The sequence below is a fragment of the Onychomys torridus genome, chromosome 20, assembly GCF_903995425.1.
Source record: "Onychomys torridus chromosome 20, mOncTor1.1, whole genome shotgun sequence".
Classification (NCBI taxonomy): Eukaryota; Metazoa; Chordata; class Mammalia; order Rodentia; family Cricetidae; genus Onychomys; species Onychomys torridus.
In genome coordinates, this window is record NC_050462.1 from 40,221,385 (window position 1) to 40,247,804 (window position 26,420).

Sequence of the window (26,420 nt, forward strand, 5' to 3'; positions counted from 1 at the left end):
GTAGGCTTATGCTGTGGGTGCAGTACCCAAGGAGGCCAGAAGAGGGCTCAAATCCCCTAGAACTGGAGTTACAGGCAGTTGTGAGCTACCCTGTATAGGAGGCTGCTGGGAACCATGACTGCATGCTCTGCTAGTGCAGTATGTGCAGTGTGCGTAGAAGTTGAAGTTTGAAACCCATGTGGCAGGATCTTTCCCGGGGATGTCAGTCTCATGAGTTGACAGATCCGTGGAAAGCCGGGGCGTACAGGCAGACTTAGAGAGGTAAATTAGTACTGACTCGTTTATAGCCACAGTTGACACAGGATCAGAGTTACCATCTGAACCTCACTTTCGATAGTGGCTTCCCTGTGGTGATCACTAGAGTCTCTAATCACTGCTAACAAAAGTGCAGGGAGTTTACCAGCGAGAGGCTGGCACGGTAATGGAGTCCATCTGTCCATCTGCAGAGTTGATGTTTGTAGGAGCATGGGAAGAAGAGGCAGTCTGATGTGGCTTCAACAGCTTCCAGAGCAGCGGTTCTCAACCTTCCTAACCCTGCGACTTTAACACAGCTCCTCGTGCTGTGGTGACCCCCCCAACCATAACATTATTTTCATTGCTAACTCATAACTGTAATTTTGTTACTGTTACAAATCATAATGTAATTCCTGATATGTGGTTTCTTCTGATTTTCAGAACAAGCACTGGCTCATTAGGCAAGCCAAGACTCCAATGACGAACTCTTCAATCCAGTTCCTAGATGACGCGTTCAGAAGGAGGTAAACACTGCTGCTTCATTCCCAGTGTGGATGTCTTGAGGATAGAGGGATCTACTCTGTTGTCTTTGAGCAAACAGGGAGGCAGGCAGGTGGGAGGGGTATCGTGGGCCCTGCCCCTCCACAGGCAGGCAGGCAGGCCTTGTTCAAGTGCATGAGGTAGTCTTTAGACCCCAAAACGGATGAAAACATCCTTTTTGGGGGGCTGGGGGGACAGGGTTTCTCTCTGTAGCTTTGCGCCTTTCCTGGAACTCACTCTGGAACCCAGGCTGACCTCGAACTCACAGAGATCCACCTGCCTCTGCCTCCCAAGTGCTGGGATTAAAGGTGTGTACCACCACTGCCCGTCTTAAAACATCTATTTTTAAGACTTGGTAAAGAAATGACAAACTCAGACTATGTGCTTGAAAGTTTTTTCCCCAGGCTTAAAGAAAAGGTTACATAGAAATCAGCCCAAATAGTGAGCAAAGCGATTACCTTTGATGTTTGGAATTTGCAAGACGTGCTAGGTCAATTTTTAAAAATCCACTACTTTCTCTTGTTGGATCAGAAGTCAGTAAACATTTTTTTGTAGGACCAGAAAATAATAGCAAATGTTGTAAACTTGCAGGCCATGTGTCCCAGCACAAAGGCAGCTTTAGGCAATATGAAAATATTGCTGTGTGTCAATAAAACTTTATAAAAACAGACAATAGACAAGGCCTTTTGCCTATAGGCTGATGCCTAGTGTTTGGACCAGTAAACAGTAGTGTAGCACAGACTTATTTGAACCAATCTGTAGTAATGTATACTGAATTAACAACTGCCCTTTCTGATTAGCTCTATTCTCGTATGGTAAAAAATGAAGTTAGCTCATTATTAAAAGCCTGATTTATTTCTTTAGAAACAGATTTGAAATAAAGTAATTGTTGTGTTCTGGAATGTTCTTTCTTTTTTTTTTTTAAGATTTATTTGTTTATTATGTATACAGTATTCTGTTTGTATGTGTGTCTGCACATCGGAAGAGAGCACCAGATCTCATTACAGATGGTTGTGAGCCACCATGTGGTTGCTGGGAATTGAACTCAGGACCTCTGGAAGAGCAGTCAGTGCTCTTAACCTCTGAGCCATCTCTCCAGCCCCATGTTCTGGAATGTTCTAATCTATGTTTGCAATGACGGAGTCTGGTGGACAGAGTTGAGCATTTGGTTTTGCTTCTGTGGGATGAGGGTACCTATGCAGCCATCTCCCCTGAAGTCCCATCTCCACCCTGTGTTGGTACTCAGGTGGCAGACTCTGCTCTCGGTTGATGATCTTGTGGAGAAGCTGGTAAAGAGGTTAGACGTCACTGGTGAGCTGGACAACACATACATCTTCTATACCTCAGACAATGGCTACCATACAGGTGAGTGGTAGGGTCAGCACTGTCATCCGTGAGAGCACGCCCCCTTTGTCACCCATGTGGTAGGAGTCTAGCCCTTCACAGCAGGGTGCTTACCAGGCAGAGGCCTTCTCGATGAGAAGGCACTTCTACCTCAGGAAGAAGCCGCGTTTCCTGATTCGCTGTCTCAGATGCTGAGTGAGCTGGTCTCGGACAGGAGCAGAGAATGCATTTACCATGTTAGAGACAAGCCATGGGGAAGCGAGAGGATGAGCTTGCTGCAGGATAAGTGGAACTTAGGGAATGTGTTGTTGTAGATGGGAGACAGAAAGTGCCCTGCAAACACAGCTTTATTACTAAATCGTGTAATTTGGGGATCATTTCTGGCTTTTGAAAACTGCAGTATAAGTGAGCACCATACCCTTGACCTGCACTCTTCTATCTTAGACCCCCTATAGCTAAAGACAAGTGTTTTCTTTTTTCTGTGTGTATATATACATTTTTTCTCTTGAGTTAACATGAGGCTTGCTTTCATTTGTGCAGATTGACTCGGCATTTAATATATTATTGTGGGCATTCTCTAGCAGGCAAAGTAGGAGCTAGAGTGGGTGGGTGTGATGGTGTGTACCTACTGTGTTAACTTACGGAGAAGGCTGAGGCAGAAGGATTGCTGGAGCCAGTGTGGTCAGCACAGATCCTGCCTCTTTGTAGTCGGGGCACTAACTCAAAACACCTCCCTGTCTTCCTGCTCAAATTTCAGCTGCAGTTGGCCAGTCCATGCAGTCTTCCCGCCTTCCTCCTGGTCTGTAGGCGTGTGACGGGGGCAGGGTATTGGCAGTGCTGACATCTGACTGAGCCCTTGCACACGCTAGTGGGCATTGTACCGCTGAGCTACATCCCCGGCCCTTGGGTTTTCTGATCACTTCATCTCCCAAGTTTGCCTTAACCTCATGCTCACCCTGCCTCAGCCTCGAGTGTTGGGATTCTGGTGTTCCTTGGCACCGACTCTCTTTCTTAAGGGTTGAAGCAACCCCCAGGCACTCATGAAGCCACAAATGGTTCCACGCGAATCTAATTTATCAAGCAGATAAGTCTACATAGGACCTTGAATTTAGAGTTCCTCCAAGCCTCAGTTGCTACCGACTTTGTGAGGAAACATTGGTCCTGTAGAGCTTGTTATTCTGGACTTGGCTAATGACTGTCTGGTGAGGCCTTGCTTGTTCATCTCCACTTAGTGTCTCCTGTAGATGGGTACTGAGGTCTGGAGACGTGACCCAGGTCAGTGTCTTCAGACCAGAAGCTGCCCCAGCGATGTTGTGGTTTATCTCTCATCGAGTGTGTGAGCCACCACCGTGTCTGGCTGTCCTACTCTGGGGACGCCAGTGCGGACTGATGGCCAGGTGATCTAATCTGGTCCCTTCTTCTGAACCTGTCATTGAGATCCCCTCTGAAAGTTGTCGCTGAAACTTTTCCTCAAACTGAACTTTGCCAGATGTTGACATCTGACGTCCTGGTTCTGTCCTCGTGGTGTGTCTGTAGGAATTCCTCAGGAGGGCCTTTCCTCTTCCGTGGCCTTCTCCCGCAGTGCATCAGGGGAACGGAGTATGTTTCTCTCTGTGTGGCAGTGTTTGGAGCGACATCATTCACCTGGGACCAGGTCACATGTACATTAGTGTTTACACATGTGTCTCATTCCTGGGATCAGGTCACATGTGCATTAGTGTTTACACATGTGTCTCTCATTCCTTCCCAGACATCCTCATGCTGAGTTTGTCGTGTTTAGAACAGACCTTCTTAGTTACTTATCTGGAGAAGGTAAACTCATTTTTCTTGTCTTGTGGTGAAAAGAAACCCAGGCGAGTTCGAGCTTCTATAACAGAACTAGAGATGGCTCAGTGATTTAGTAGAGTGCTTCTGGAGGACCCGAGTTCAGTTCCCAGCACCCATGTTGGGTGGTCTGTAACTCCAGCTCTGGGAGATCCATCATCTCCTAGCCTCCAAGGACGTGCACACATGTGGTATACGTTCACACAGATACACATGTAAACACACACACACAACACATAAATAAAAAGATCTTAAAACATCCTTTTTTCAGCATCTGAAGTGGTGTATGTGCCACACCCTGTCCTGGCACTGCGTGACTCTGTGTGTTTTGTTTCAGGGCAGTTCTCTTTGCCAATAGACAAAAGACAGCTATATGAGTTTGACATCAAAGTGCCGCTGCTGGTTCGAGGGCCTGGCATCAGACCGAACCAGACAAGCAAGGTAGGTGCCGGGCTGGCCTGACCCTGTGGACAGGTGGCGCTGGCCTTGAGAAGGTGACACTTCCTCCTGGCAGAGAGGGCTGGTCGGTGGTGTGTACACTCTTCTGCCTCTGTGAACCTTGGAGAGAGTGGCCTTTCTCTCCCCCAGCTGTCCACTGCCACGAGTGTGTGTCACATGAGCACACACAGCCTTGGTTCACTTCAAGATTGGCTTCCGGCACTAGTGAGTCTCGGGAATCACCATCTGAATTATGTGGGGTTTTTCTTTTCAGTTTTCGTGTGTGTGTGTGTGTGTGTGTGTGTGTGTGTGTGTGTGTGTGTGTGTGTGTACGTGCACATGGATATGCAAATATCTGGAGGCCCAGAGTTGATATCAGTAATCATCCTTGATAGTCTTCTACCATATTCATTGAGGCAGGATGTCAGTCAGACTCAGAGCCCACTGATACAGCTAGCTTTGCTACCCAGCATGCTCTGGAAATCCCATCTCCACCTCCCAAGGTTGGAATTGAGATCAGGCTGCACGCCCACCTTGGCTTCTGGAGATGTGAATTCTGGGTCCTCACACTTGCGTGCCAAGCACCAAGTGCTGACTGTCAGCCCAGTCCTAACCTCTGAAATTATGAAGGAAAACCGTGGCGTGCGCTTGGGCAACCTCCAGAAGGGCTTTGATTGACCTGTGGTGTGAACAGACACTGCTTTTCCTTCCTCTTTTAGCTTAGGCGGTGGAGACCTGGTGTAGGGCCCACGTGTCATACAACAGAACTACTCAGGCTGTGCATGTGAGAATCCCTGGGTGTCTTGTTAAAATGCAGGTTCTAGCCACCCCCCAGGTGGTATCTGCTGCTGACTGACCTGATTTGAGTATAGTATGAGGCTGTGGAATATTTGACTTTCCCTAGGGGTTGTGAACAAGTGTCCATTCACCCTCATCGGGGCTCTAACAGCAAACCTAGGGGGAAGCTGATGAATCAGTGCATTTACTGGGATTCCTTAGGGATGGCTCAGGAGCCTCATCACAGGAATGTCCATCCCAGAATGGCTGTTGAGTTATGAAAGACACTTGGCTGGGGTCCTCTCCAGCTGGCAGACAGCTCTGGCAAGGAGAGTCTCCTCCATTCCACCGACTGTTGTTGCTGCTTTTTTTTGTTTTGTTTTGTTTTGTTTTTCGAGACAGGGTGTCTCTGTGTAGTTTTTGTGCCTGTCCTGTATCTCACTCTGTAGACCAGGCTGGCCTTGAACTCACAGAGATCCACCTGGCTCTGCCTCCTGAGTGCAGGGATTAAAGGCGTGGACCACCTCCGCCCGGCATGTGCAGCATATTGTGGCGCCCATGGTTCTAGTGTCTTGGCCAACCCGTCTCATTGAGACACTTTGTTCCTAGAGGCGGTGGCCGGCCGCCTTGATCCTGAACACTTCTCTCTGGTGGTCAAGAGATGACAGCCGTCTTCTCTCTTCCTGATTCTACATTGTCCCCCAAGTGCTGGGACCAGAGAAAATGAACAATATATAAAAAAGCTAAATAAAGCTAAAATCGTAAGGTGGGTTTCCAGAGGGCCCGCACTTCCGGGTATGTGGGAGGTCCAGGCTGTATTTTGTGGCGGGGTGCCGATGCTCACCTCGCTCCTGACCTCTCACCTTCTTCCTGTTACCATGCTCATGGGGCAGCACTTGGAAATTGTACCCAGGAAGGTAAAGCGGCCTCCCTGGCCATCATCTGTGTTACATTTGCTCTTACTGACTTGTGTCCCTCCACAAGTTTCTGCACTTTCTACACAGGCCGCTCCTTTCAAAGCAGGCAAGCTGGGCAGGCCAGCAGACCTTCAGTGTGCCTTCCTGAGGGCGTTCTTTGAGCTGAGTGTGGGGTGCATGTCAGCAGGGTGTGCACTTCTGAGCATTGGGAGCCTAGGACTGCGTATTCTGTGGGAAAGAAACTGAGCGGAGCAGAGTGAGATGTGTCCGTCAGCTGCGGCGTGAGGAAGGACCATTCCTTTCCATCCACCTCTGCACATATTAAAATGGGAAACCTCACCTCTAAGCATTTAAACGGTGTCTAGTTCATCAGAGCTGTATCGTGTCGACAGGTGGTGGTCTGAGCCCAGGAGGTCATGTCCTGTTAGCCCCATCCTGTCAGTGAAGAACCAGGGATCAAGGGAATTGTCTGTCTGTCTTACATAATTTAAAGAGCAGAGCCCTGCTTGGAATCCAAACAGTCTGGCTCAGAGTCCACGTGCTCTGTCGACGGGTATTTATTCGATACTTCTTTTACATTGGCATTGCCCACCCGCAGTCCTGGGCAGAGCAAGAAGCAGCCAGAGAGGATCAGTTCACAAATCCTTTGTCTGAGAAGTCAGGAAAGTTTAGCTCCAGCAGGTGAGGCCTCTGGGCTTTGGAGCACAGACCTAGAGCATGAGGAGGCTGGAGTCTCAAGGTCTGTGGACCCAGCACTCTGAGCTGAACAGTGAGAAAGCAAAGATGTTAGAACAGTCAAGCAGGGGGAAAGGCAGCATTGGTACCGGACGCTTTCCCCTCCCAAAGGAACTGATCTCCTCCGGGCTTTGGCATGAGGCTGCTGCTTCTTCTGAAGTGCCCGCCTCCCCAGCCTGCTTGTCCTTACAGACTCTGGAGTGGGGTTCCCCTAGGAAGTGTCTTCACACTACCCTTCCTGGCATCCATACCTCTCTAAACCTTTGTCTGCTTTACATCCTGTTGGGTTTACTTCTTGTTACTCTGTGGTACTCTAAAAAGAGGAAAGATGAAAACCTGTAACTCCTCACCCTCCCTGTGCACTGGGGTTCACCCACACTGGTAAGGTGGACTTTGTAAGTAGTCAGGACTCACACGTTGTCTGTTCTCACAGTGGGGGTGTTGGCACACCTGCTGGGCTGGTGTGAAATGCCTGGGGACTGCCCCGGCAGAGAGCCAGTTCTGTTCCCAGCATTGCCGACAGGAAGGACAGGAAGGCTTAAACACGCTGGGGATCTGGTGACACCAGGGGTGGCCCCAGCACACACATATGTATGTGCAGGCATGTATGCATGGCACTCAGACACAGGAGATTCTAAAGTCTTTTTTTTTTAAATGTCAGGGAACATTACCATGTGTTGGCAATCACCATCTGGAGCTGGAGGCTCCGACCCATGGCCTGAGCTACCTGTCGCTGCTCAAAGGGGAGATTGATTGGCTGGTTTTCTCCTCTGGCTAGACATTAGTCTAGGTCCAGATTTTAAGTAGCGGTTCTTCAAAGGAGTTTTAGAACAGGGACAGTTCAGAGCTGGTCTGGCCCAGGGGAAAATGATGTGATTGAAAGTCAGGAGGCCAACCCTTAGCTCTCGGACTCTGACAGAGAAAGCCTTGCTCTTCCTGGTCCTCAGATCGGGACAGTGTTGCATCTCCACAGTGTGTGTGTGTGTGTGTGTGTGTGTGTGTGTGCGTGCGCACACATGCGCGCACAGATATCCTGCATATCAGATATTTTTATTACAGTTCATAACAGCAGCAAAATTACAGGTCTGGCGTTAGGGAGGTTGAGAACCACTGAGCTAGAGTGGGGCAGGTGTGAGGCACCCAGTGCGGGTGCTGGGAACTGAGCTGAAGCTCACTGGAGAGCAGCGAGTGCCCTCAGCCCTCCTCTGTCCTGAGTGTAACCGGGTGGACGCCTTGGGCCTCTTCCTGGGCAGAGGAGCTAAGGGCAGGGCCACTGCAGCCACTCACCTGTGGTGGAGGTGGTGGAGGTGGAGGAGGTGATGGTGGTGGAGGAGGTGGAGGTGGTAGAGGAGGTGGTGGAGGTGGTGGTGGTGGAGGAGATGGTGTAGTGTCAGAGCCCAAGTGTCTGGAAAGCTGATTGTGTTCTGAGAGCACGCCGCCTTGTTTTCAGTAATGTTGCAGGGTTGTATTTCTTCCACAGCTGATTTTAAGCTTATGTGAGACCAAGGGTAGACTCGATTCTCTCGAGTTTTCTGCTCATCATCTGTATCCATGAAAGGTCCCTAGGCTCCTCATACAGTGTGCTCACATTTTGAAACCATCTGCTTCATAGGCAAAAATCCTGTCTGTGGGGAGAAAGTATCCTGGGGACACACGTATGTTTGTGGTACTTAAGCCAAACCTTAGTGGTTCGTGCTGGAATCGACAGGCCTTGCCACTGAGCAAAGTCCATTAGAAAGTGTAACCATCGTGCAGCTCTGGGATTGGAAGTGAGTTTGGTGAAACTGGCCATCACCATTTTCATCCTGGGTTTCTGTTGCTTTAATATTCAGAGTTTATCCTATGGGACGGCTCCTGCTCTCGCCCCCTGCTCTCACCCCCTGGACTCCGAGGGCTCGTCTTTCCCCTCCTGGGCTGATCTCTTCATAGTTCTATGCAGACTTGCCAACTGTCAGCCAGGCTGCTCAGTTCACCGGGGTCTGGCAAAAGGAGAACTAACCCATATTTGTGGGCCTTGCTGATCTCTGGAGACAGCTCTGGTGAGCTTTTTCAGTGACATATGGGTTGCGGCTCCCTGAATTGTCTCGAGGAATAGTAATCCATGACAGCTGCTGAGACACGCTAATGGATCCTGCGCCAGGTTGTGCGTCACCGGCTCTCCCAGCTACCAGGAAATCTGAGCCCCGATGAACAATGCCGTGAAGATGTTCTTGCTTTTCATATGGGCCCTTCTGGTTTGGTTTTAAATTTAAAATGACTGTTAATTGATTTTTTTTTTAATCTCCCTCTTTGGCTGTCTAAGAGAAGTTTTCTCCATAGTTACAAAGACTTACTATATTGTGTGTGTGTGTGTGCACAGGCCAGAGGACAGCCCCAGGCGGTGTTCCTTGGGAGCTGCTCGCCTTGGTGCTTTGTTCTGAGACAGTTCTCACTGTGTCCTCAGCTGTCCTAGAACGCACCCTATAGACTCAGCCTGTGCTGGGATTAAAGACATGCACCTCTGAGCCCGGCTCCTCAGCTTGTGTTTTGAGACAAGGTCTCCCTGACCCAAAGCTCACCCTGTAGGCTGGGCTGCACATAAGCATGAGGACCCAGGTTGGTTCTCAGAATCATTACATGGAAAGGCCTGTAATTCCAGCACAGAGGAGGCAGGAGGCCGGAGCCCGGAGGCTCTCTAAGGCTTGCTGCCTTGGCACCCAGCCAGTCAGTAAGCCCCTGGCACTGAGAATCTGTCTAACTTCACACACACGAAATAAAATTTAAAATTTTTGTCATTAAAACTGACCCGGTCCCCACTGTGTTTAAATGAAACCATGTTACAGAAGGAATTCAGTCTTCTAAACCAAGAAAATAAGGCAAGGTAAAAATGTAAGACACTGTTTCTGGTTTCTAGAATGCTTGTTTTAATTTTTTTGTATATGTGTGTTGTGTGTATACATGTGTCATGGTACACAATTCAGGGGACAGCTTGGGGAAGGGGGTTGATTCTCTCCTTCCATCGTGTGGGACCCAGGATTGAATTTAGGGCATCAAGCTTGGTGACTTCTACCCTCTGGGCCTTCAATCACATGGGCCCTAGAATGTTTCCATTAAAACAGGTGTTTTGTGCTCTTTAAAGTAATTTGTTGATCACTTAGAGTAAGTTTTCTGCAGCCTTCACAGCCTATTGCAAGACCAGGCAAGTGGTACACCACACCTGTGATCCCAGCATTGAGGAGGCCGAAGATGAGAGTCAGTTTGAGCTAGCCTGGGCTACCCGGCATACCCTGTCTAAAGTAAATTGAGGATGGCGCGGTAGTATTGTCAATCTGAAAGCTATAAAATGAACTCCTCTTCCATGGTGTTGGCAAACATCCAAACTTTGAGACTTTAATGAAATGTTTGTGGGTGGGGGACAGCCTAGTCTACATAAGTGAGTTCGGAACAGCCGGGGCTACTAGGAAAACCGTGTCTAAAAAAAAAGAAAAGGAGATTGTTAGTGGGGCTAGCGCAATGGCCCAGCAGTTAAGAACAACAGCTGCTCTCCCAGAGGACCGGGTTCAGTTCCCAGCACCCACACCCCACACCCCACACCAGTGGCTCATAAACCATCTGTAATTCCAGTTCCAGGGGATCTGCTGTCCTCTGTGGGTGCATTTACATCTATGCAGACAAAACACTCATACACATAAAATAAGAACATATAAATCTTTAAAAGTGTTAGGAATGCAGGTGAGGTCAACTCTAGTGGAGGAATGGAGCATCAAGTGGAAATAACTGGTCTGCAGCAGTGGTCAGCAGTGCTCCCATGGTTCGTGATGGAGAAATCGCAGACGTGTTTCAGATGGTCTGATAGTGACCGCGTGGTCAGATGCGTGCGTGACGTCCGCGTGCATTTGTGGACACACCTGATAAGCCTGTGTCTTCGGTTGTAGTTGAGTGTCTGGATCTGGGAGGAGAGAACGGGTTGCAGAAAGTGATGGTGCTGTTGGCTTCTGGCGGGTTGTTCAGGGTCTGTGAGCTGGAACAGGAAGGTGAGACCAGTTGTGCTTTTCCTCACTCACACAGATGCTGGTCTCGAATATTGACTTGGGCCCCACGATCCTGGACCTTGCTGGCTATGACCTGAATAAGACACAGATGGATGGGGTGTCCTTACTGCCCATTCTGGTGAGTATAAAGCCCACAAAAACCAGGGCCAGAACTCTGAAATAAACCCCAGGTAGACAAAGAAAAGTTAAAGTTACTAACTCTCAAAGGAGGGGATTCGTCTCTTGCCTTGTGGTGGAAAGAGTTCCCTAAATGAGAGGACTGACTGGACCACTTGTCACCTCCAGCCTTCTGTATTCTTTCCCCTCACCTCCCAGAACCAAGCACTTGCAGCTTACATACAAGAGCAGAGTGGAAGGCATGGGGGGTCTTAGAGAGGTTGGCATCCCGGTAGAAATAGCCAGAGAGCAGTGAGTACCACCTGAGGAGGCCAGTGTGGAAGGGTCACTCAGTGTCGTCAGGGAGGTGCTGGGTAAAGGGGGCCTGTGTCGCCTGCAGAGGGACAGGGACTGAAGATGGATGCCCAGTGTTGCACAAGTCTGAGAGTGGAAACGTGCTTGCACACTGTCGTGAGGTACAGGCTGGTTTACTGACCTGAGTGTAGTGGGAAAGATTGCATTGTTAGCAGGCTGCGTTTATAGCACGCAAAGGCCTTGGGTTCTTTCTGAAAGGAGGGAGGAGGAGGAGGAGGAGGAGGAGGAGGAGGAGGAGGAGGGAGAAAGATAAAGATGAGAGAGATCAGTATTACCCACACTACTGCTGCTTCTCCTCGTGGTCCCCATGCTAGTTGGCTATGTTACCTTAAGTCTTGCTTTGAGCTTTAAGCACACGCACACGCACACGCACACACACGATTCCAGCGGAGCTGTCTGGGCTTTTTTAAAATTCAGTGTTTGCAAGATGGATCCCTACTGTTCTCGGCTACCTGACCCTCCATTACCTGAATACATCATACCCAGTTGTCCGTCTCTTCCCGGTTAGTGTCTGTGCTGCTCTGGCTCTGTCATGGTAGCGCCGCCGCCCTAGCACTCCCAGACATTTTCACTCAGCATGTCTCTGGAATCCTCCACATTGCAGCCTGTGTCCATCCTTCGTTCCTTCCCACGTCCTGAGTACCACTCTTCCCCCACCTCCGGGGAGACCTGGCACTCTGTATTCATCACACGGGTGTGCAGGCCCTTGTTGCTTTGGGGCAATCTTGACTAACCCTGTTATGAACATTTATGTGAGTCTCTGTGGACACGTTTTCAGTTCTCTGTGTGCTCGGTGTCCATATGGTGACTATAAGTCTACTTTTTCAAAGACCACCAGACTGTTTACCACGTTGTGTATTTCCATCAGCCTTGTGCAAGGGTTTGAATTTTCCCGCACCTTCAACACTTGATTTTTTTTTTGTTGTGTTATCATAGCGGGCATGCAAGCGTCTCCCTGTGGTCCTCCTCAGTGGTTCTGTAGTAACGACAGGCTCCTTGCCAGGTGCTTACCGGTGAACACATCATTTTTGAAGAGTCGTCTATTCAGAGCCTTCACCCACTTTTAGTTGCCTTGTGGGTGAGAGAATCCACTTTCTTCTCCCCCTGTGAAACATCTGTGATGCTGCTCTGCCTGCGGCTCCTCTTTCCTCTACTGTGTGGTAGGGAAAACCAGGAGTTGGCCGCTCCTTTTGGTAGTCGGTGTTCTTTGGTGTGCATGAGCATACATCCATGGGCGTAGACATGTATGCCGAGGTCAGTTCTCAGGGGTTGGTCCCCACTTTCTCCTTGTTTGAGATGGTCTTGGTGCTGCTGGGGAAGCCAGGCTGGCTGGCCCATGAGCTTTAGGAGGGTCGCCTGTCTCCAGCTCCCAGCGTCCCATAGAAGCAGGGACTGTAGATGCGTGTGCTGCTCTGCAGGCTCTGGGGATCTGAACTCGGGTTGTCAGGCGTGTGTGGTATGTGCTCTCCCCACCGAGACGCCTCCCCAGCCCTTTCGTGTCTGATTTATGAAAACACTTCGACATTTCAAGTTGGAGATCTCTCCCTTGATTTTCTTCCGTGGGTTTCACACTTCTGTCTCTTGTGTGTCTGGGAAGATTTTCCTGTGGTTTCAGTCACAATCGTAATTTTTCTCTGTAGAACTCAGGTGACCCACTGGCCCTTGCTTGTTGTACGTCTTTGCCTTCAGACTGATAACCAAGTCTATCTCTGTGTCTCCCACTCTCCACATTCTGTGTTCCATATACACCTGAGAATCAGCTTTGGGCTGGGAACGCCTGGGATCTCTGGATCAGTTAGGGAAACTGCACATGAGTCAGTGCCAGGGTCAAAGTCTCTGGATTGTACAGAAGGAATCTCTGCACGTTTCTGGAAGCACCACCTCACACTTTGTTCCCTATTAGTTCTGTTTTTGAGGTTGTTATTAAGAAACACATATTAGGCCAGTTAGATGGTCACATGTGGCTTTTTAAGTGAACTAAAGTACAATGAAGAGTCATTAGTTCCTTGATTGTATTAGCTCCGTCCTGTGGGCAGACCAGCAGCTCACATACCACAGCCTCAGGAGCAAATCTAAGCCAGCCTTGGCGCTGAGGGTGAAGTCCGCTTGGAGTGAACTCCCACTCCCACTGAGATGAGCAGGTGTCACAGATCATGTAGGTGTAGGACATAAATAGACACACATAGGTGGTCTTCAGAATTGCGTTACTGACATGGCAGCCCACCTCTAACTCCAGCACCAAGAGACTGACAGGATCCCGAGACCTTGAACCATCAAACTTGCCTGCTCATCTGTCTCCGGCTTTGCCACCTTGACGGCATGCAGCGGCTTCTCTCGGTCACTTAAGTGACTTCATGTCCACACCTCCAGTAGAGATATCAAGGGTCATGGAGTCACCACAGTAGGAGTTTGAATGGAGAGGAATCCAGATGACGGTCTTTGGGGACACATTAGGGACTTTCTCCTGCCTCCTGGCTGGTGTATAATCCTTCATCCACCTCTGCATTTCATCACATGCAAACTTCTTTCCCAGATGTTGGCTTCCTCCTCTTCATGTTTCCTGGGAATCTCTGCACATTGACAGGGATGTCTGGGGAGTTTCTTTGCTCTTTTCTGCAGGTCTGCACAAAGGTGGCCAAGTGGACATCTTGTTCCCTGGTCTGTGCAGCCTAGGGCGTGACTCCCCAGCTGAATACTAGCTGCCTCAAGCAGCCCAGGAGTGTCTAAGGGAATCTTAATTCATACCCTGAGTCTCAACTTGGTCCCCCTTATAATAACTTGGGGAACGAGATACTATAGTGCTGGGTCCCCCTCCCCTGAGAGATGCTGATTTAATTGGCATGGGCAACTTTTCAGGTTCCTTCAAGTCTCTGCAGGTACTCTTCCTCCTCTGGACACTTGATCCCCAAGTGTGGGACTCCGAGGTCTACCCACACATGACTCAGCTCTCCCCAACTCTAGCAGTGTGAGCAAGGACAGGGGCTACTTCTGCAGTCTCCAGTGACTCAGAATTGGGAGCCTGGACCGCACAGTTTTGCTCAAGTTCTAGTGTGTAGCCATGAGTTAAATAATCCCCGTCGCTGACTCTCCTTTCTGGGCATTCAAAGCCTGTGTAAGCGAACACCCATGCCTACTAGGTCTCCCAGCTCGTGTTCTTGAGAGGCATGGTTCTCAGCTGACACCGGGGATGCCCATGGGCTCTCGGCCTGGATCGAAAGCTGAGGGTTTGCATTTATAATCGATGCTGATGTTAGAACCACACCGACAAATGATGGGATCTAGAGATGAGCAGGAAGAGGCCGAAGGCAGGCCAGATCAGAAGGACCCTTGGGTCCTGCTCACGGTTTCCTAGATAGGAACGTCCCCTCTGGTGCTTGCCTAGCGTGTGGAGACCCTGCCTTGGGCACTAGCACCAGGAACTATATTCCGAGGGCTTGAGATGGTGTCAGGCAAGCTGCCATCCAGCTGTTGAGGAAGACGTTAGGCTGACGGAAGGGTCCCTCTGACCTGGCCGACCTTCATCTCTAGATCCCGTCCATGGCTGACCTCTGAAGCGCAGTCTTGCTCTGTCCCTTTCTCAGAACCTCTCCTGCCTGTTACTCTTCAGAGATGGGGCTCTCTGCTGCCCAGGGATCAGCCCTTCCTCGTGTCTCAGCCTCCCGAGTAGCTGCTGCTGCAGGCTTGTCCCCCGGCTTGCCTGCTGCTTGGGGCCTCCTGGCATTTAGGCCCTGGCTGTCTCCCCTACCCTGTTCCTGCTTCCTCCTCTTGGAAGCTGGGGTTCATGACCTGGAGCCATGTTCTCTGCCATCCTAAATTCATCTGCTTTCGATCTCAAACTCGTTCCTGTTCTCAGCCTTCCCTTTTTCAGTGTTCACCTGCGTGTCTCAAGTGTTTGCGTTTCCAATGCCGCCTCTCTCCACACAGCTAATGTGCAGCACAGTAAACGTGTGTGGGTTGTGCTTTCAAGACCCAGCACCGCTGGCGTCTCTCAGGCCTGCCCAGGGTGGGCAGTGCCTCCTCTCAGCTAGGTACTGTTCACACTGACCTTGGCTAGAGGACCATGCACTGCTGTCCATTCTTGTCCAGGTACTGCTTCCTTCCCGCCGGCACGCTTCACATGCTGCCCTGTAAAGGGATATAAAACATTCTGAGCATCTGGCCATCACTTTGAAGACGAAAGCCCAGAAATGACGGCAGTGCCTTTCATATGCATGCGCAGAGTGAGCTGTGCGAAGGCCCTCGGGCAGCAGAGTGAGAACTGATCCTCACCTTCAGTCCGAACCTCACAGAGACCACCTTTGCTCTTTTTCTAGAAAGGGGCCAGTAACGTAACCTGGAGGTCAGACGTCCTGGTGGAGTATCAAGGAGAAGGCCGTAACGTCACTGACCCGACCTGCCCTTCCCTGAGTCCCGGAGTGTCTGTGAGTAGCAGCTTTCTCACCCAAGGCAGATGCCAGAGAGCCGCTCCAGGTTCCCGAGTGTGCTGCTGGCGTCAGGCCCTGCACACATGTACACACACACACCTTACCCACTCCTCCTGGTACCGTTTGGCGGGGCACACTGCCAGAGGCACTGATGGAGACACGGGGTTTGCCCCTGGGTGCCATCACAGGTGCCTCACTGGCAGCACCCAGGCAGGTCCCACAGATGGTGACAGCCCCATTGACCTGGCTCTGGCAAATGGAGCATTGGTTCTCCAGACACTGAAGTGTTCTGAGTAAAGGACCCAGCCCAGCAGGGGACGGGGGCACAGACCTTTAATCCGAGGTCTGGAAGGCAGAGACAAGTGGATCTCTGTTCGGGCCAGCAGGGACCATAGTGAGCCCCTGGGGTGGTTGGTTTCGTCTTTCTGCAGTGTGTGTGTAAAGGACACAACAGCCAACTGTGGGCCAGCAGAGCCCGGGGAAAACTGGAGTTGGCCCTTCATGGTGCTGAGATCTTGGGCCCTCTCTGTTTTTCTTCTTATCCCAGGGTGGCGGCTTGAGGTTGTCCTCCAGAGAGTCTGATTTGACATCTGGTCCCCGTCCCTGTGATGGCTTCAGCCTGCTGTCACTGTGTCAGCGCTGTCCTCGGGTCCCCGTCCCCATGACGGCTTCGGCCTGATGTCACTGTGTCAGCGCTGTCCTCGGGTCCCCGTCCCCATGACGGCTTCGGCCTGATGTCACTGTGTCAGCGCTGTCCTCGGGTCCCCATGATGGCTTCAGCCTGATGTCACTGTGTCAGTGCTGTCCTCGGGTCCCCATGATGGCTTCAGCCTGATGTCACTGTGTCAGTGCTGTCCTTGGGTCCCCATGACGGCTTCGGCCTGCTGTCACTGTGTCAGCGCTGTCCTCGGGTCCCCATGACGGCTTCGGCCTGCTGTCACTGTGTCAGCGCTGTCCTCGGGTCCCCGTGACGGCTTCGGCCTGCTGTCACTGTGTCAGCGCTGTCCTCGGGTCCCCGTGACGGCTTCGGCCTGCTGTCACTGTGTCAGCCCGGTCCTCGTCTAACTTTCAAGTCTTCCTGCAGCAATGTTTCCCAGACTGCGTGTGTGAGGACGCTTACAACAACACTTACGCATGTGTGCGGACGCTGTCGCCGCTCTGGAACCTGCAGTACTGCGAGTTTGAAGACCAGGAGGTGAGGCCTGGGCCGGGCCATAGGATCGACTCCAGAGCACTGCCCGGGGCGGGGCGGGGGGGGTTTCTTCTGCACACTTCCCCTGACGTCTCGCACGTTCACAAGATGGTCTCTTCATTCTCTGACCGACTCTTCTCCCTGGAGTCGTCTCTGTCACCACCTCCACACCCCACACACTTTAGTGCACAGTTGACTTCCCGAACGACACGTGCCTGGTCTGTGGCCTCCCGGGTTGTGCAGGAAGGCACCTGGGCATCCCAGCAGGCTGCCCCAAAGCCGTCCGAGGCAGCACTTACCCGCCATGTCCTGGCTGCTGTTCCACCCCCATTTGGAAAACAGCATGCAGATGAGAGGAAGGACTGATGCCGGGTAGGAACTATCCCAAACTACTCGAAGATAGGAAGCGATCGCGTACCAGGGGCAGAGCCGACCTCGCCTCCGGACTCGGAGGCACAGACGGCTTCCAGCGCGGCTCCCCCCCACTCCCCAGCCCCCACCCCCCAACTAGCTGCAGTGGTGTTTTGGTACTGAGGCCAGGCCATCGAGGGCTCACTCATGTTCACCCTCTAGAGGGTCATAAGTTAGTCTCCTGAAGACAGTCGTGGACGGGTGGCCCCCGTGCAGCATGGGGCTCTATGTCCAGTGCAGGTGAACCCCGACACAGACGGTATTCGATGTGTGTGGATCTTGAAGCCCCAGACCACATGATGGATGGGCCTTAGCTTCTCATCTGTTTCTTCCCTTTCCATTCAGAAATAATTGCCTTAGGAGTATTTTCTCAACATCACCTTTGCTCTTTACCTTTCCTCCACCCTCCTCTGCCTCTAGGTGTTCGTAGAAGTCTATAATATAACTGCAGATCCAGACCAGATCACCAACATTGCTAAAAGTATAGACCCAGAGCTTTTGGGAAAGATGAATTACCGCCTGATGATGCTCCAGTCCTGTTCAGGGCCAACCTGCCGCACTCCGGGGGTCTTTGACCCTGGGTAAGTGTCGTCTTCAGTTACTCTGCTGTTGTCTCTAGAGGCCACGTTCTTCTGGAAGAGAGGGAAGCCATGGTTGCCACCTGCCTGGAGCTGTGTGTTCTGGAGAGGGAGGCCTTGGCTGCTCACCTGGAGCTGTGTGTTCTGGAGAGGGAGGCCATGGTTGCTGCCCACCTGGAGCTGTGTGTTCTGGAGAGGGAGGCCTTGGCTGCTCACCTGGAGCTGTGTGTTCTGGAGAGGGAGGCCTTGGCTGCCACCCGCCTGGAGCTGTGTGTTCTGGAGAGGGAGGCCTTAGCTGCCACCCGCCTGGAGCTGTGTGTTCTGCTGCTTTTCAAGGGAATGCGGTGTTCTTGCTGTGTCAGCATGTTATGCTGGGAAAATAAGCCGCTTGGCATTTGGCTCTCTGCCAGTGGCCGCTGAGTCCACAAGCGAAACCCTGCTCCCCTGTCCCCAGACTTCTCCTTGGTCACACTGGTCAGCTCTGGCCTGGCGTTGCCCTGGTCCTAACACTTCCAAGAGCATACTGCTTCATTTCTTAGAAATCCAGAGTGCTAGACACGGATGAAAACAGAGAAACTCAGACACTAAAATAGGAACCCACTGCAGTGTGTCAAGCGTGAATGGCATTTCTCACCTGTAAGGCCGTGTGTGCCTCGCACTCTGGAACTGCTTATACAGTACGGGGGGCGCCAGAACACTGTCTGCCACTGCCCAGGCATTCATGCTGCGCTAGCAAGAAGCGTGCTGTTATTTTATGCTTGAAAATTAGGAAGATGAAATCAGCATGTCACCGGAACAGATTATTTCAGCTCTTAAAGCGACCTGGGGGTGAGGAAGGTGAGGTTTTCAGTTGACTGACGGCCAGGTATAGCTTAGCCTTCTTCACAGTGCATTGATCTGTTCTCCAAATGGGAGGTGAAGGAATATGAATCAGTAGAGAAAATGGTACACACAGCCAGAAACCCAGACTCCAGACTGCCATGCGCACAGTAGAGCGCTCGCCTACATTCTCGCAGGACCCCTTGGCTCAAGTCCCAGCTTGAAGTTTTTGGTTTTGTTTTCAGAGCGGTCTCTCTGATTGTCTTAGAAGTTGGGATGTAGACCAGGCTGCCTCTGCCTTCCAGGGTGCTGCTGGGATTAAAGGCACACCACCATCCCTTGCTCCCTTGCTTTAAAAAAAAAAAGGAAACAGCTGGGCAACTGTATAAAAAGACGGTGTCAGTGCGAGTGTGGTGAGGCTGGGCAGTCGTTTCCACTGCGCAGCGTCCAGCCTCTGAAACAGGGCAGTCTCCACAGCACAAGCGTCAGCACACATACGCTGACCTTTGCCCTCACGTTCTACATCCAAATGGACGTGATACTTTGAACCAGACAGTCTTTGGCTGGCTCTGGGAATTGAAAGCCAGAGTCTAGCTAAACCCTCAAAAGGAGATGCAAGCAATCTCCAGGATTATGACATGTGGCCTGCAAGCCCGGTGACTCTGCTCCTGGAACACAGACCTACCACAGCGTCTGGCCAGCCAGAGCAGGGTGGCTGCAGGTGCTGGATTGTTTCTGGGCATCTGGATCAGTGGTCTGCTTTCCAGAGAGCCCCAACACGCACATTTCACGTCAGGAAGTTAACTAGTACGATTTGCCCAGGGTTCACCCCTGAAGCACGGGTTCGTCATGGCCCTGTTTCCCCAGCACTGTTTAAGCCAAAACAGCCTTTATCCTTCACCCCGGATGCTTATTGAACACGGAAGACGCTGGCTTTGTGTGCTCCTGCTGACCTGAGCTATGTAAACACCAGCCTAGCTTGTTTCTAACTCATCATCCAGTTATTCTTTTCGACCAAACATTTGGTCTTCAGCGTCCTCTGCAGTAGGTCACCAGACTAGATCCTGTAGGAACAGCCGTGGGCACCCAGCCACACACGTTCATGTCGCTGTCATGTCCGGATGGCCCAGTGGTGCCTCTTCCTGTCATCTGGCTCTTCACAAAGTGTTGCAGCAGCAAGTGAGAAGTCCGAGCAGTGTGTGTCCAGTCAGCACGTGGAAAGCCCACGTCTGGCCAGTCTGTATTCTTCATGTCCATAGAGTCCTAGCTGTCCCCACTGAGGGTTCACTTGGAGGGTTCCCTACATTTTACGTGAATGCCTTTCTGTTTGATGACCAGGGACATTCGGAGCTGTCTAAATTCACAAGCCAGGTTCAGGCACCCATCTGAGGTCCATGTACATGAGGACTGTCCCTTAACCCACCCCCCTTTAATCCCAGCACTTGGGCCCGAGGCAGCAGGTCTAAGTTTGAGGGCAGCCTGGTCTGGTCTGTGTAGATATTTCCAGGCCAGCCAGGGCTGTGTAGTAATTTTTATTTTTATTTTTTATTTATTTTTTATTTTTTAAGAACCTCCTGCTTTTTACCATTAACATGTTCTCAGCTCCCAGCCTGTGTGGAAATATTCTCACCTTCAGAAACCACGTTTATATTCCTGCCTCCTCCAACCAGCTCCTTCTGGTGTGTCAGCCCCCCTGCCCACTGGAGAGTAGGCCAGTTAGAGTTCACAGGACATTCTCCTTCTCGTCCTTCCCTCAGGTACAGGTTTGACCTGCGTCTCATGTTTAGCAGTCACGGCAGTGTCAGAACAAGAAGATTCTCAAAGCATCCTCTGTAGTGGCGGCGGCCAGCCTCTGCAGCCGGATCCTCGCACACCCCCTTCTCATGAAGTGGTTGTAGTAGGAGCCCATGCCTGGAAGAGCTCTGGCCTGCCTGTTTTGAGTCCTGTTGGAAAAATAACCCGGTCAGCTGACTTCCAGTACTGTGAACCCACCCGTGTCAGAAGTGGCTGACCCTGTCTCTTCCTCAGAAGACAACCAACACTCCTGAGGTCTTTGCCCTCCTCATGTCCCTTCATCTTGGGTGGGACAGTGTGTGATGATCTCCCACATGGTCGGGTCTAAATCCATACAACTGTTCAGATGAATGGCGATACCTTAGGGCAGAAAGAAAAGGCCTTTTGGTCTGTAGCTCGCCCCCAAATCAAAAGTCCTGTCTAGCATTTCAGACTGAGCCCTTCACTGTCAACACACAGCCCTGAAAATGGAGAGAAAAGGTGTTTCTAACTTCCATCACGGCGTGGTAAATGTGCAGCTTGTCACCCAAGCTCTGTCCTATTTTGCTGGAATCCCGGGCTGTGCTGATGCAGCCGCAGGCTGTGTTGGGGGTCCAGGTGAATCCCGTGAGCTCTGGAAGCCCTCAGCTCTTCAGTGGCTCCAACCGCCCTGAGTGCTCAGAGCCACGCCGAGGGGAGGGAGTGCCAGAGGAGATGGGGCTCCTGGGTGAGCAGGTTGAAGGCTGCACAGAAGTGCCTGTCGGGAGGGATCTCAAGTGTGGCACACAGACAAGTCATTAGGACAGACTGCAGTTAGCCGCCTTCTCATTTAAAAGTTACAGTGTCTCACAGTTGGTGTGAAGGGCCAGCAGCTTCACCTTATTTCCCCTTCTCTGTCACGAAAGCTCTTGAGTTTCCGGTCGGTATTCCCCTGCCCAGGGTTCCTTGCTGCCCAGAACGACGTCATCCTGTTCCTTCACGTAAAGACCAAGTCCACTCTGACACTTCCCGGAAGGGCCACGCGCTGCCAGGACTGCAGGGAAGAGGGAGAGCTGGCTTTCTAGGACGGCAGGGAGGAGGGAGAGCTGGGTTTTAACCTGCTCGCTTAGGCAGTGAGGGAGGGACTCCAGCTTTACACGGCCTCTGCCTAGCTTTAAATACTTGCAACACATGCCCAGAAGTCACTTTGGGGTGTCAGAGGCCATGGTGGGGTAATAGCCATGGAGTTTATTCCTTTACCTCAGGTGACCCCAGCAACTGCCCTGATACTGAGAATCAGGCAGTTGAGTGGACACCTCTGCTGTGGCTGCTTCAGAGGGAAAACATTTTTAAGTCACAGAATGGAATGTGGGTACTGGCTCCATTCACTCCCCTGGGATTGTAAACACCATCAGTCTATATTAGTGAGAGTTGACCATAGCTGTGTTCCCAAATAAAAGTGACCAGCTCGTACCCGGCCGTGGACTCAGATCTTATTCTTCATGGCTTCTGAAAGTAAGCAAAGCCAGAGTGACTGACCGGTCAGCTGCCATGAGGGTTTCTACCTAGCTGCCCCTACGTTCAGGGGACATGTTCGGGTGGTGGGACATGGTAAGGTCCTCAGTACCTCTCAATTATGGTGCGCTTCCTGCCAACATCGGAGTGGACCTTAGTTTTATCCTGACAGAATACAGCAAGCATGGCTTCCCAACTATAAGGACATAAGGGCCTTATAATCTGTACTCATGTGAATTTTGACATCTCCTTTGAAGGCCGGGGCCGTGTCCACTGGTGCTTTTCAAAATAGAGAACCATAAACCCAAAATGGAATGCAGGGACTCTCCCTTAAAAGATTTCCTCTTTCGGAACTGTCCCTCAGACACAGTTTCAGAGTAGGGTACACGTTTAGAGTGTCTCTGGGCTTAACAAATGGTTCTTTTGCAACACCTTTGGACTTGTAGGCGCTAGGGGTTTTGTACGAAATAGTAGGGTAGCTGTGGAGGTTACACCTCAACCTGAGAGAAACATTCACAAGTATCTACAGGCAACGTCTTTTCTTTAATGAAAGATGGTGGGCCAGAATCCTCAAAAGAAAGCACAGGGGGTACCCCAGCCAAACAGCACTGGGGTTGCAGGTTCCCCGCGGTTCTTGAGTTCACCAGCACCTGCTGCTTCATGGACTGTGAATTCCCTCCTCAGTATCACTTGTGCGAGACGTTCCTCTGCCCCGGCTCTCTGTCATCTCACTCACGTAGAAAGTGCCCTTCAAAGGACCCTGTTCACTGCTGCACTTTTCAATGAATTAAAACTTATTTCTGTTCTAGTGGGAATGTGTGTGTGCTTTGTTTGAGTCCACAAGTAGCTGTCCTCACAGGGCTCGAGAAGGTGGCTGCTTCCTGGGGTCGTGTGGGGCTGGGGACAGACTCGGGGCTGACACATCAGGTCAGATAACCTTTCCGCTGCTGTGGGAAGCTCATCACTGACCTAGCAGTGAAAATGGACCATTACTGGGCTGGAGAGATGGCTCAGAGGTTAAGAGCACTGACTACATACTCTTCCAGAGGTCCTGAGTTCAATTCCCAGCAACCACATGGTGGCTCACAACCATCTGTAATGAGATCTGGTGCCCTCTTCTGCATGGATGTGTGCAGGCAGAACACTGTATATATAATAAAATATTTGAAAACGAAAAAGAAAATGGACCATTTCCTCATCTATGGTCTCCACCTGGAAAGCTCTCACATACCAGTCCCTACTAATCAACCAGGGCCTGGATAGCTCAGTGGCTAAGGACAGTTGCAAAGGACCCCAGGTCCAGTTCCCAGCACCCACGTGGTAGCCAGCAGCCATCTCTAACTCCAGCCCAGGGGATCAAATGACTATTCTCACCTCCACAGCCTCTGGCATGCACACAAATACACGTAAAATAGTTCTTCAAAGAAAAACCCTGATAAATCTTTTTCAGCTTCTTGGCCAGCCTTTAAGTAAATAGACAAACTCACCTTTGAAGATACATTGTGATAGCCCAGGTGTTTGATCCATTTCCCTACAAGAAAAATCACATCTTGCAGGAGTCAACAGACTTTCTTAAAGGGATAAACACCTAGTATTCTGGGCCTACAGGTGACACAGTCTCTGTCGCAACTACCCTGCTGTTGAAGCATTAAAAATAGACCAAGGGGCCCCCTGGCGGTGGGATCAGAATCCATCCCTGGTGCATGGCCCCCTGGTGGTGGGATCAGAATCCATCCCTGGTGCGTGGGTGGGCTTTTTGGAGCCCACTACCTACCTATTCTGGGACACCTCATGTAGCCTTGAGGCAGGGAGAAGGACTTGGACTTGCCTCTACTGGATGTGCCCCCCTATGGGAGTCCTTGCCTTCTTGGGGGGGGGTAGTGGAGGGTAGGTTGGGAAGAGGGGGATCTGTGGTGTGTAAAATGAATGAAAATTTTTTCTTTATAAAAAAAATAGCTCAAGAGCTGGGAGCAGAGCTCAGTGGGTAGATGCATACTTCATATGCACAAAGCCCTGGGATCATCCCCATTAGCAAGTAAACTGGGCAAGACATCCTCAGCTACAGAGTGAGATTCAATCCTGGGAAATAATTGTGTGAGGCTCTGTTCCAACTTAGAAAAACAAACCAACCACAAATTACCAGCCCCAGACATAGTGGGTTACTTCATAGACCAAGGAGATGTTAGATGTTGAAAACTTGACAGGTTGCTGTCTGGAAAAGATCATTTCGGGGCTGGAGAGATGGTTGAGAGCCTATGCTGCTCTTGCAGAGGACCCAGGTTTGGTTCCCAGCCACCCACATTGTGTGGCTCACAACCACCTGTGTAACTCAAGCCTCAGGAGATCCAACACCTGGCTTCCATTGGTACTACACACATGCTCAGACCCACACATACATACTTAATTAAAAACAAAAAAAATGTTAAATATTAATTTGAGCCTACCACAATGTCAAGATCATCCCTATGAATCACAAGCCTGTGACGCCCCCCACTCCCACCCATGTAGGTGTCAGGCAAAGTCCCACACTGGGTTTTGTTGCAGGTGAGGAGCGCAGCCTACTGTTTTATATAGCAAGCCTGCTCTTTGCTCCAGAGGAAGCCATTACCTCATCCATCGACACTGATCACTTGCCAGCGGCCCTGAGACGTGGCGGGTATAAACAGTGTTCAGGGGCTTGCGATTGGGATACCATAGTTGACACTGGCCCAGCAACTCTCAGCTGGGCAATAGCAGGCGGTCACTTAGCTGGATGAAGTCCCTGCCCTGACCACAGCAGAGTCCAGAAGCCAGGGCAGCCATCCACACATGCTGTGATGTGGTCGGGAGAGCTCTCTTTAACCCTGTGTTTAAGGTGAAGGCTGTGTAAAGGTAAGTAACGAATGCTGTGCTTTTATATATTCTAAACTGTGTGCGTGCACATGTGTGCCAAGGGGTGTGTGTGCCTGTCAGAGGACAACTTCTGACAGTTCTTTCTGTCTACCATGTGGTTCTTAGGGATTGAACTAGAGTCCTCAGGCTACACTGGAAGCATCTTTACATGTTGGACCATATACTTGGCCCAAGCATTGGCCTTTTGACAGAGAAGATACCAAAGCGATTATGAGGGAAAAGTGATGTCAGCGGCAATGTTCAGATCAGGCTCTAGAGTGATACCTAGTCCTAAATAGAAACTAAAGGTGCAGTGTGATCACAAACTTCCGGGGTGGGGGGGGGGGGGGGGATGGAAGACATGCAAATCCCAGTCTAGAAAACAGGAGACTGAGCTCTGTCTCACCGGCATGCCAACAGCGGTCAGCACAGGCTCTCCTGGGGGAGACCTAACGTCTCACCTGGTCCCACTGACATGCTACCTGTCCCTTGGAGCCAGATTCCCTGCAGAGGTCTCTGTGCCCCTTCCTTTCTCCCTGCAGTGGGTCTCAAGGGCTCTCCATATGCATGACATGAAGTTGGACCTATAAACCACAGAATTCATAGGACCCAAGTTTGGAAACCCTGTACTGAATTCTCCTGGCAGCTTTAGGAATGGCTATAATTAGACGAGGTTAAGAAGTGGGACCAGGTGTGGCAGTACACAGCTCCAGTCCCAATACTCGGGATGACTTGGTGTTGGCTACATAGGAAGACCCTTTGCAACAACCACCAAAGTTCTGGAGAGATGGCCTTTAATCCCAGCACTCGGGAGGCAAGGGCAGGCTGATCTCTGTGAGTCTGAGGCCAGCCTGGTCTACAAAGCAAGTCCTAGGACAGCCAGGGCTACGCAGAGAAAGCCTGTCTCGGAAAAACAAAAACTCATGGGCAGGAGTGGGAATGTACACCTTTAATCCCAGTGTGGTCTGTCCCTGTCTCAAAACAACAATAAGATTCACTGGACAGATTTCCCCCTTCAGCTTCATTTATCAAAGCTCACGAAGCTAATTAGTAAAATATCGATTTAAAAAATCAGAGTTTCAAAGATTAAAGTGCTACACCTGTAACCCCAACACCTGAGAGACTGAAATGATTGCCGTAGGTTCCAGGTTAGGCTGGGCATCACAGTGAGTTCTAGGCCATAGCAAAACTCTGTCTTAAAAAAAAAATAAAAATAAAAATAAAAATAAAAATAAAAAAATGGAGCTTTAATTCTGACTTGATGCAAGCTAGAGTCATTTGGGAAGAGGAGACCTCAACTGAGAAGATCCCCCACTACTAGACTGAACTGTGGGTAAGCCTGTGGTACATTCTTGATTGATAATAGATGTGTGAGAGCCCAGGTCACTACAGGTAGTCCTGGGTGTATAAAAATGCCAGTGGTGTCAGCCCTTGGCAGGTGGTCCTGAATGGGTAAGAAAGCAGGCTGAGCATCCACAAGGAGAAAGCCAGTGAGCAGCACCTTGATGGCCTCTGCATCAGCTCCTGCCCACAGGTTCCTGCCTGGA

At 50.8% G+C, this 26,420-nt stretch overlaps 1 protein-coding gene across 1 annotated transcript in view; it reads left to right on the forward strand.

Moving 5' to 3' along the window:
• Gns (glucosamine (N-acetyl)-6-sulfatase) overlaps window positions 1-22,817 on the forward strand; it is a 38,448-nt gene extending 15,631 nt beyond the window's left edge. Inside the window, exons 7-14 of the mRNA XM_036169709.1 lie at window positions 676-758; window positions 2,021-2,139; window positions 4,280-4,383; window positions 10,857-10,958; window positions 15,625-15,732; window positions 16,820-16,930; window positions 17,759-17,919; window positions 20,493-22,817. Coding sequence (XP_036025602.1) covers window positions 676-758; window positions 2,021-2,139; window positions 4,280-4,383; window positions 10,857-10,958; window positions 15,625-15,732; window positions 16,820-16,930; window positions 17,759-17,919; window positions 20,493-20,571 — 867 coding nt within the window. The 3' untranslated portion in view covers window positions 20,572-22,817. The remainder of the gene's footprint in view (window positions 1-675; window positions 759-2,020; window positions 2,140-4,279; window positions 4,384-10,856; window positions 10,959-15,624; window positions 15,733-16,819; window positions 16,931-17,758; window positions 17,920-20,492) is intronic.
• The last annotated feature ends 3,603 nt before the right edge of the window (window positions 22,818-26,420 follow it).